At 44.8% G+C, this 11362-nt stretch overlaps 1 protein-coding gene across 1 annotated transcript; it reads left to right on the forward strand.

The window, feature by feature from the left end:
- The first annotated feature begins 612 nt into the window (after positions 1-612).
- Positions 613-6072, forward strand: Rab29 (RAB29, member RAS oncogene family). Its single transcript, XM_021154148.1, has 6 exons — positions 613-792; positions 901-1157; positions 3334-3405; positions 4078-4259; positions 5266-5387; positions 5653-6072. The coding sequence occupies exons 2-6, from the start codon at positions 1034-1036 to the stop codon at positions 5765-5767; spliced, it is 615 nt and encodes a 204-aa protein (XP_021009807.1). The 5' UTR covers positions 613-792; positions 901-1033; the 3' UTR covers positions 5768-6072.
- Positions 6073-11362: the final 5290 nt, after the last annotated feature.

The raw sequence follows: 11362 nt of genomic DNA on the forward strand, positions 1-11362 counted from the left end.
GCCTGTTATTGGTCATATGGAAAATTTGAGCTTGTCTTTACAAGGCTTCGATATTTGACTTTGTAGTTAAGACAACAGGAAATGGACTTCACTTGGAACTTAGACTTTTATCTTTGTGTTATAAAACCTTTAAAATATGGCTAATAAGAAAAGCCGTCTAGAAATCTTTAAAATGTGATTTTAAGAAAACATGTGGGGGAAAGATTTAGACAGGAGAGATCATGGTCTACGTAGTTCAGGGTGACCCAAAGTTGCTTCCAACCTCTTGTCTTGGTCTGGGGAGAGGAAGTGGTGGGGTTGGGGGTCCTTGAACACACTTGTTGCAGAAGATGATTGATGAACTAGGATTTTATGATCCTCCTGTTTCCATCTCCCCGAGGCCTGGATTACAAACCTGTGCTTCCACGCCGAACTTTAGAATTGTTTTTAAATAGATTTCTAAAGTCTTTAAAGTTTGAAAATCTTTTAAAACTTTTATGTAAGTTTGCGCAAGATAGCTAGAAAACTACATTTCCCAAGAGTGCACGTGGCAAGTCGCCACACTGCTCTGGTCGCTTTACCAAGAGGCACACTGGGAAATGTAGTTCTCTGAGCAGCGGGGCTCACAACATTTTTGACGGAAGACAGGGAAGTGCGCCGCCAGTGGCAGGACGGGGACCGGACAAGAACTCTGCACAACCTCAATTTTGTGTGTGCTTTCCGAGAAAGGGTCTAAGTCATCTGTACTTCTCCAAGCAAGGTGCTGGCCACGGTTCAATGCTGGCGAGCTACTCGGAGGTCCCTGACAGGAAGGTGCCAATCGCGGAGGGTCGAGCTGGTACCCGCCCCACCCAGGCTGCGGCCGCGTAGGGAGGAAGCGCGCACAGGCCGAGTGCAAAAGTTTCCTTTTCTGCTTTCCAGTCAGAGAAGCTTCAACCAACCGAGGGTGGGGATGCCTGACTTCAATTGGAAGAGAACCCTGGAGCCAAAGGGGTTGAAATAAGCGACTTCCCGGAAAAACAAACTATCAAAAAACCTCTCCCCACCACTAGCCATGGGCAGCCGAGATCACCTGTTTAAAGTGCTGGTGGTGGGGGACGCCGCCGTGGGCAAGACGTCTCTGGTCCAGCGCTACTCCCAGGACAGCTTCAGCAAGCACTACAAGTCCACCGTGGGAGGTGAGCGGTCACGGGTGGCTGGGAGCAGGGGTCGAGGCTCGCAGCCGGTAGCCTCTGGTTACCGAGGTTGCCTCTAAGGGGTCCCCAACCTGCCTACAAAGATAGGGCCAAAGTATACAGGTGAGAGATGGTGAAGGGGTCTGAGCCGGGGACTATTCGCGACAGAGAGCAGAGCCCTCCCGCAGCCATGCGCTGCCCAGAGCAACTTCTCCAGTCAGCAAAGTCAGCTGAGACCCGGTTCAAGTGCAGGCTGGGGCAGTTACCCTGCCTCCTACCAGCATCCGACGGGTGTTGAGGAAAGAACCGCCTTTACCTTAGGAGGAAAGTCCAGGAGCTAAGCAGTCAGAGGTGTGGGGAAGACTGGAGGACAGATTCTGGTCAGGTCTGATGAGCCCTATGGTGTCATTAGTGAACTGAGTGGGAAATGTGAGGAATTCACGAAAGAATGTGAAATACCCTCGAGTGGCCTGTCTTCTTCTCTTGCACTGGGGAAGGCAGGGAGGAAGAGAGAAAGAAGCACTAAAAGTAAATTCATTTCTTTCTCAGTGTGGCCTTTGGACTCAGATTAACTATCCACCTGTCGGTCTGTCTACCCCCCCAAACACACACACACAGACACAGACACAGATACACACAGACACACACACACACACACCACCACCACCACCACCACCACTACCACCACAAGGAGAAGGTAGTTAACAAGGTTACAGTAATGTGAAAGAATAAAATTACATTTGTTGTTTTGTTTTGTTTTGTTTTGTTTTGTTTTGTTTTGTTTTGTTTGAGACAGGGTTTCTCTGTGTAGCCCTGGCTGTCCTGGAACTCACTTTGTAGACCAGGCTGGCCTTGAACTCAGAAATCCGCCTGCCTCTGCCCCCAAATGTTGGGATTAAAGGCGTGCACCACCACGCCCGGCACATAAAATTTACATTTGTACCAACAACATGTGAAAGTTTTTTTAAATTAACTCTTTACTTTGAAATGAGAACTTTATAGAATATTTCAAAGACTGTTTCCTGGTTACTTTGTCCACCACTCCTAAATACAAGTCCTTATTTCATGGATTTTGGGTTAAAAATGTCCTGTGAATTAATTTTTACCAGTGGACTTAGTTTTCCGACAGTATGAACATACTTGATTCTGGCAAGCTTTGTTTGTTTTTCCCAGTGTTTATTATAAATTCTCCCTCGTTTTCACTTCTGCCACAGATGTAGAAGAAAGGATCTGTTTCTGAACTGAAATTATTCTGTGTTTCTCCTTAACAAATAGCTTTTCCAGCATAGTGTGGCTGTCTCTACCTTTAATTCTAGCACTCAAGAGGTTGAGGCAGGAGGATCTCAAGTTGGAGCTAGGCTCTACTACCCGACTTTGGGAGGTTCCCCTGGAATAGCTATTCAGTCCAACCTCATGGAGTTTCAACATCTGCAGACCCGTGGGGGATTCAGCACAGCTCTTAAGCAGCATCCATGTCTCAGCCTCTGCCATCTTGTTCATTTAACCAGTACCTGCTGGGCTTATACCATAGCCTTAAGGAGGATACAGAGGTTTTCACTGTGTTTTCTCATAATACTGTTTGATTAGATACTAACAGTGAAGTTGAGATGGAAGATACAAAGCTAACCACCTTACCTTCCTTTTCTCCATCTCTCCCCCCCATCCTTTCCTTGAGAACCCCCCCACTTGAAAAACGTCCCAGAAACCATTTAACCTGAGAAGAGGACTAATGGTCATAACCATGCCCATAACTTTCTTGATCCTAGCCATGGAGATAGTCAGTGTGAAATAATTTGATCTGAGAGAGGAGAAAACACTAACGACCGTTTGAAGAGTACGGATTATGGGTCCCAACACTTATGCACCATGGGGGCTCCTCCCCATCGCCTGAAGGTTTAAACCTAATTGGAGTGTTGTTGTGATCCTGGGGTTGTCACTGTATATTTATTTGATCTGAGCTTATGCTAGGATTAAAAAAAAACAAACATTTACTTTGTGTGTATGTGTGTGTGGACATGTATTCTGTGACATACTTGTGGAAGTCAGAAGCCAGTTTATAGGCTTGGGCTATAGGGATTTAACTTGGGTTGTCAGGGTTAGTCACAAATGCCTTCATCTCACTCACAGAACCATCGTAAAGACATGTTTTTGTTAAAGTACAATATTCATATATTTTCAGTGGATTTTGCTCTCAAGGTTCTCCAGTGGTCTGACTCAGAGATGGTGCGGCTGCAGCTCTGGGATATTGCAGGTAAAATGGGAAAAGCAGGCAGTAACAAGGGGAGAAATTATTTAACTAGCAAGCTGTTTGGGGGGCAGGGGGAATGAATATGGGATGGCAAAGCTGACTTTTTTTTTCCCCCTGAAGCTACAAATTTGGGCTGCTCTGAGCTTTTGAGATGATTTTGGAGACATACTGCTCCAAAGACAAAGAGACACAGTGCCATCTGTGCGTGGGTGGAAAAGCCTCTAAGGTGGTGGATGACCCAGAGGTGGGTGTTCCCCCAGTGGCAGAGCAGGCGCCAGATCTTCAGCCGACTTTACTGAGAAACAAGATCTCCAGAAAATAGAGGCAGTGATAATGATGAACCCTTGTTATCGGCTGCTCTTCATACTTCAGATTTACTGGTTCACTAGCCCTGTTGTGAAAGCCTTTATCTTACTCTACACATGACACATCTGAAGTGCTCAACCGGATCTTCTTAAAGTCACACAGTTAGCAAGTGGCAGACAGGGTTTTGGACATCACAGTTTGGATACAAACTCTGCAGTGGATAATCAGAGAGTCAGAGGGGAAGGAAGGGGTGGGGCCTTCAATACCATATATGCAGGTGTCCTACCTCCGGTGAAGGAAGGGTACTCAGGGTATCAGAGGGTATTCACCTTCAGAATCACCTCCATGAGAGCTCTCTCTTCTCTCCAGGGCAGGAGCGTTTCACATCCATGACACGGCTCTACTATCGAGATGCTTCTGCCTGTGTTATTATGTTCGACGTCACCAATGCCACTACTTTCAGCAACAGCCAAAGATGGAAACAGGATCTGGACAGCAAGCTCACACTACCCAGTGGGGAGCCAGTGCCCTGTCTGCTCTTGGCCAACAAGGTGTGTGGCCAGTTTAAGTAAATGGTCCCTGGCATCTATCAGTGGCCAGAGTAAAGGTATCTAAAAGACCCTGTGTTTCCGAGCATGTCTACCCTGTTTTATTTAGTTTTTAAAGATAGCTCCCGTGTCACCCACCAGGGCTGGCCTAGAACCAACAACCCCGCTCCTCTTGCCCAGGCGCTGTAATTAGTGCCCCATGCCTGGCCGCCAACACATCAGCCTGCCTGTTTGTTCCGTTCAAGTTGGAAGAGCTGTCTCCTCTTTCTTTTAAAGAGATTTTGAGAAAATGGTTTTCTCCCCTCCCCCCAGTTTTGTGCTTTGCCTACATGTTTATCTGTGTACCATGTGTGTGTGTCCATGTGTGGCACCCCAAGAGGTCAGAAGAGGGTGTTGCGTTCATGGGTCTGGAGTTACAGAACACTGTGAGCTGACATGTAAGTGATGTTCTTCCTCTGGAAGAGCGGCCACTGCTCTTAGCTGCTGAGCCAACTCTACATCCCTGAGAGTGAGAGTGATCTTTTTTTTTAAAGATTGATTGATTGATTGATTGATTGGTTGGTTGGTTTTATGTATGCATACACTGTAGCTGTACTGATGGTTGTGAGCCATCATATGGTTGCTGGGAATTTGAATTCAGGACCTCTGCTCACTCCGGCTCAGCCCCTGTCGACCCCGCTCACTCCAGCTTAAAGATTTATTATTGTTATATCTAACTACACTGTAGCTGTCTTCAGACGCACCAGAAGAGGACATCAGATCTCATTACGGATGGTTGTGAACCACCGTGTGGTTGCTGGGATTTGAGCTCAGGACCTTCAGAAGAGCAGTCAGTGCTCTTAACCGCTGAGCCATCTCTCTAGCCCGAGAGTGACCTTTTTAAAGGAAGAATGTTGACTGTAGATTTTAGATGTTGGGGGGTCTCAGCCATTGGTTGAAATCTGTTCTAAATGCACAGACTCCTAGGAAGATTACAGTGTTATAACTTAATGTATTTTATTTTTGTCAGAGTGATCTGTCCCCTTGGGCAGTGAGCCGGGACCAGATCGACCGGTTCAGTAAAGAGAATGGTTTCACGGGTTGGACAGAAACATCAGTCAAGGAGAACAAAAATATTAATGAGGCCATGAGGTGAGTTACCCCGAGTGTCCCAGAGACAGGCGGCGCACAAACGATTATCCACTGTGGCCCCACAGATTCTCTTCTCTGACTTCTGAGCAAAGAAGTACAAATGAAGCCACAGGGATGCCAGCTTCCCTCAGGGAATGGAGCACAAGGAGGTGCTCACACCTCGTGTCTGTGTCGTGCTGCCTGGTGATAATACAATGTCTGCTATATATCCTTTCTCCATCTACCTTCTCAGGATCATTTTTCGTGTTTTTTTCTTTTTTTTAAGAGTCCTCGTTGAAAAGATGATGAACAATTCCAGGGAAGATGTGATGTCTTTGTCCACCCAAGGGAACTACATCAATCTCCAAGCCAAGCCCTCCTCTGGCTGGACATGCTGCTAGTTCTGTTTGGCTCCTTTTCTATCCAGGTCTCTGAGTCATTCCAACTCTTCCTGTTGGATGCCAGCCTGGCATAAAAGTTCCGTTGAGAATATTCGACCTGTCTCTTGCCAATGGCCTGAAAAGGAGCCCCCCGTGACTTGGGAATGGCTGCCTGGGATCCATGTGTATCTGTGTTGTTCTTGGGTGTTGTCTGTGACTTACTGATGTCCCGTGTACTATAGCTAGTATTTTCTGTGTGACAGTGATCACCTCGTTCCTCGACTGTGAGATGAGTTTATGAAAAGGATTAAAAGTTAGCACTTGTGCATTGTGGGTTGTGATGCTGGGTATTAGACACAGGGCCTTGTACCTGCAGGGCAGGCACATTGCTACTGATGTATATCCTAGCCCTAGTTTCTGGGTTTTAAAATAGTTCTCAGGACCAGCAAGATGGCTCAGTGAGTAAAGGCACTTGCCTCCAAACTCAGTCCCAGGCCCCACATGTTAGAAGAACTGACTCACACAAATTTGTCCCATGACTTACACACACACACACACACACATACACACCATGGTACACTCTTACTCTCAAGCATACAAACTAAATAAGTAAATATAAAAAGTAAAAATAAAATTATAAAGATACTTGTGGTGTCTATGCCTACAATCCCAGCACCTGGGAAGCTGAGGCAGGAGGATTAAATGCACAAGGACGGCTTGGACTATATAGTGTAAAATCTCATCTTTAAAACTAACAATCATAGCTGGGAATGGTGGTGCATGACTTTAATCCCAGCACTCAGGAGGCAGAGGCAGTTGGATCTCTTGTGAGTTCAAGGCTAGCCTAGTGTATAAGTGAATCCACAACAGCCTATTACATAGAGAAACCCTGTCTTGGAAAACAAACAAACAAACAAAAAACCCAGTAACAATAACAATACTCACTAATTTTTGAGATTTTTCTTTTCTATTTGATGTAGAAAAATATTGTAAGTTCAGATTGATAGAAAATAAGATCAGATGTTCTTTTAACCAAATTCCATCTTCTTCCAGATTCTTCCTGCATTGGATCTAATATTTCAACATCAGATTCTGGGGAGCAGGGGGAAGTAGACATTGAACATCTAATTTGGGGCTACTGGTGGTAAAACAGAATCACTGTGCTTTGTAAGCCTTTAGTCATCATTAACTTTGCCTTGACTTGGCTTCAAGGACAGCCAGGCGTTAGGCTGGAGAGATGGCTCAGCAGTTATCAGCACTGCTGCTCTTAGAAAGAAACCAAGCTGGATTCCCAGCAGTAGAGGCTGACAACCTGTAACCCCAGCCAAGAGGGATTTGTCGCCTCTGGCCTTTTATATTCATATACAGATATACACATACATATACACAATAAAAAAACTAAAAACCAGACAACAAGGCAAGTTCAAGGTCATCTTCAGCCACATTTTAAAAAAGAACAAGAAAAAGAAAGTCAAGCTTTTGGCTAGGAATGGTGAGAGGTACTCACGTGTAATCCGGCAGATGGAAGGCTAAGGCAGAAGAATTTGAGACCAGTCTGGGTTACCTAATTAGACTGTGCTTCAGAAACAATAAAAAGAGCCTGGAGAGGTAGCTCAGTGGTTAGCAGCCCTGGATGCTCTTCCAGAGGACCAAGGTTCAATTTCCAGCACCCACATGGTGACTGACAACAGACTCTGACTCAGTTTCCAGGGGATCCAGTGCTCTTTTCTGGCATCCTTGGGTATCGCATTGCATGTAGTACACAGCTATACACGTGGGCAAAACATCTATAAAATAAAGGTAAACAAACACAAACCTTAAGCTTTAAAACTATATCATGATAACATTCCTTGTTATTCCACACATTTTAAAAGATTTATTTTATGTATATGAGTGGTCTATCTGCATGTACACCTGCATGCCAGAAGAGGGCAACAGATACCATTACAGACGGTTGTGAGCCACCATGTGGTTGCTGGGAATTGAACTCAGGACCTATGAAAGAACAGCCAGTGCTCTTAACCTCTGAGCCATCTCCAGTCCTCATAATTTTTTTAGATTTTTATTTTTTCTCAGGTTTATCTAGGATTTCTTAACCAGTAGAGGCAAGGATTTAGGGGATGTCCTGAGCTGATATATTTTATCATTTGGATTGTTTTGTTTCAAAACAGGATCTCACTCTGTGGTCTGGTCCACCTTGGCTGCTGTCTCAGTGCATAGCGCTATAAATGAGACCAGTTGGCCCAGTGTTCTGCAATGGCTGTAGGGATCTGAGTGAAAGAAGGGAAAGGAGAGGTTAGCCAAGCAGAATTCAGTTCTGAACCCGGTAAGTAGCTAGTGCTTAACAGCCACAGAAAACATATACGCACGAGCCTTGGCCTTAGGGTGGAGAGAAGACACACTGAAAATCATTACATAATTCAAGTACTATAAACCAGGCAGAAAGTTGTTATTGTTTCCCCAGAATGGTGATTTACAAACTACCCAAGGGTAATCTCAGTGAATTTGAGACTGTAGGAAGGCCTAAAATTATTGGCTAAGTCTTAAATAAGTGTCCCATATCTGGCTCAATTAGTAGCCCTGGCTGTCCTGGAACACACTGTGTAGACCAAGCTGGCCTCAAACTCAGAAATCTGCCTGCCTCTGCCTCCCAAGTGCTGGGATTAAAGGTGTGCACCACCACTGCCTGGCTTAGAGGAGCAATCTTAAATCTACTCAATGAAAATCTCCAGTAAAGCACGAGAATGTATTTTCAAAGGTTCCCAGGTTCAGCCAGGTTTGGGAACCAGTGCTGGCAAGTATGGTAAAGATGGAGACCATTGCCTTTTCCCTGTGACTCTTTTTGGGCATCTGGATGTTCTGTTCAACTCTCCAGCGATTCCGATGTACACACTAGACTTTGAAAACCACTCTGCAGAGGCTGGAGAGATGGTTCAGAGGTTAAGAGCACTGCCGCTCTTCTGGAAGACCTGAGTTCCTAGTACCCTGTCAGGTGGCTCACAGCCACCTGTGATTTCAGCTACAGAGAAGGTGATGCCCACATCTGGTCCCTGAAGGCATGCACATGGCAAACATACAGATAAACATACATAAATAAAAATAGCAAAAGATAAATATTTTTTTATAAAAAGGAAAAGAAAACCCCTCTCCAAAGAAAGAGGTTACTAGTATGGTTGCAGAGGCCTGCCCTGCGCACAGAGGCTGAGGCAGGAACATCAAGAGCTGCAGGCCAGACTGTGTGAGCCCCTGTTTAAAAAACAACAAACAAGGGCTGGAGAGATGGCTCTGGGGTTAAGAGCACTGGCTGCTCTTCCAGAGGTCCTGAGTTCAATTCCTAGCAACCACATAGTGGCTCATAGCCATCTGTAATGGGATCTGATGCCCTCTTGTGGTGTGTCTGAAGACAGCTACATTGTACTCATAAATCGATAATTCTTTTTAAAAACAATAACAACAAACAAGCCAGCAAAACAACAACAACAAAAATGTAAGGCTGGTAAGATGGTTCAGCAGGTTAAAAAAAAAGAAAAAGAAAAGCTTGCTGCCCCAGGACCTACATGATTAAATGAGAGAACCAACTCCTGTTGTCCCATTGTGCTCAAATCTCTCCAGCCAGCCAGGACACATAAATAAAGTTATTTAAAAAATAAATAAAAACAAGCTCTCTGCCCCTTCTATCTCTGACCCCTTTCTCCCTCTCTCCTCTCTTCTCCTCTCCTCTCCTCTCCTCTCCTCTCCTCTCCTCTCCTCTCCTCTCCTCTTTCTCTGTCCTCTCTCTCTGCCTCTACTCCCTTCTCAACCCCCTTCCCATGCCTCAAATAAACTCGATTCTATACTAAAAATATAAAGTAGGATAGAATAAACAAAAGCAAAAGAGGGATTGCAGAAGCCAAGCAGAAGGGGACAAAGGACTCGGTTTGGGTTTTGGAGTGAGGTCTCTCTTCATAGCCCAGGCTGCTTCACACTCCCAGTGCTCCACTGAGTGCTCCAATGAGAAGCAGACACCACTGGTGCCAGCTGCCCGGCCTTTGGGCTCCTCTTACTTGGAGATTCTCTTGTATTGCCATTGTTATTGTCTCTCCCCCTACCTTTTCCCTCTCTCTCCCTCTCTTTGGTTTTTATACAGAGCATCTTACCATTCACCCTGGGAAGACCTAAGCCACAATCGCCTTGCTTCAGTCTCCTAAGTGCTTAGACAAGAGGTGAGCACCATCACCTCCATGCCTAACTGCAGTGGTTTTAGAGATAGAAGTGTTAACAAATTCTGTTTATGTAAAGAGAACATTGATTTTTATGTGCTTATTTGAGTCTTGAAAAATCACTATGGGAACTAGGTCTTGTATTCTTGGTGGTTAGTACTTATTGGCCTTTAATGTGTGCTTGCTAATGGGCTGTTTATGCTATTAGTTCAAGAGTATTGGGAAAATGGAAAGGATTTTTGGGGGGGCGGGGGTTGGCCGTTTGACTTTTGAGACAAGGTCTGTGTATCAGACTGCTGGGGTCTGAAAATCCAAACAACCCAAGCAGTCTCAAGAGTCCATCGAACAAAATCTTTAACTGAATTAGACAACAAGAACAGACTGGTCAGGGACAACAGCACAGACTTGGGAGTTGACTGCATCTTTGAATGTTCATCTTAGTAATATGTAAGCAGATGACAAAAATTTCTTGTACTTAGGCTGCTGATGATCAATCAGGGCGGCAGAACAGACTCAGGAGCTGAACTGCACCTGGAACCAGAATGCTACAGAGATTTTAAGCCCAAAATCCATAAACATCTGTGCCAAGTTACAGTTACATTTTTTCCACCGATCAGGATTTAGGGAAAGGGGAAGTCTTCAGGAAAATGTCTTTGTGGTACATTTATCTTGTTCCCATTGGTTGGGTTATTCAACTGGGTCAGAGCAACATGCCTGGCATTCATGTCTCTCTATGCCAAGCAAGACATCAGTTACCTGGGGAGGTCTTGGGAATTTAAACTTTATTTGACTCCTATTCAAAATGGCAGTTTTATTCAAAATGGCTTCAGTTTGGCTCCTTCTAACAACACCAGTCTCCAACTTGATATGTAGCCAACAATGACCTTAAACTTCGGCTTCTCCTGCCTCTGCCTCCCAAATGCTGACATCACATCCAGTCTTTATAGAGAGGGGATCAAGCTATGACATCATACATGCTAGACAAAGACTCTCCCAACTGAGCTAGATCCTCATCTCCCCCTTTAAAGGAGTATAAATAGTATTTATTTATTACTACTGGTTGCTTAGGCCTGTGATGATCCAGTTCTTTGTTTTAGGTTTTTTTTTTTCCAAGACAAGGTTTCTCTGTGTAGTCTTAGCTGTCCAGTAACTCACTGTGTAGACCAGGCTGGCCTTGAACTCAGAGAGTTCCTGCCTTGCCTCTCTAACTTTGAGATTAAAGACATGTACCACCACACCCAGCTACTGACTCAATTCTTGATTTAGAAAAACAAAATACTGCTTGAAGATATAACCATTTTTATTTTGTTGTTGTTTTGTGCTTTTTTTTTTTTTTTTTTTTTTGAGACAGAGTCTCATGTAGCCCAGGCTTGCCTAAACCTCCTGATTTCCTGCTGAGGTTGCAAGCATGTACTAA

This window comes from Mus caroli (assembly GCF_900094665.2).
Source record: "Mus caroli chromosome 1 unlocalized genomic scaffold, CAROLI_EIJ_v1.1 1_unlocalized, whole genome shotgun sequence".
NCBI lineage: Eukaryota > Metazoa > Chordata > Mammalia > Rodentia > Muridae > Mus > Mus caroli.

Coding starts and splice junctions, on each gene's coding strand:
- Rab29 (XM_021154148.1), top strand. CDS start 1,034: ATGGGCAGCCGAGATCACCTGTTTAAAGTGCTGGTGGTGGGGGACGCC. Junction 1,158..3,333: donor CTACAAGTCCACCGTGGGAG/GTGAGCGGTCAC, acceptor ATATATTTTCAG/TGGATTTTGCTCTCAAGGTT. Junction 3,406..4,077: donor GCAGCTCTGGGATATTGCAG/GTAAAATGGGAA, acceptor TCTTCTCTCCAG/GGCAGGAGCGTTTCACATCC.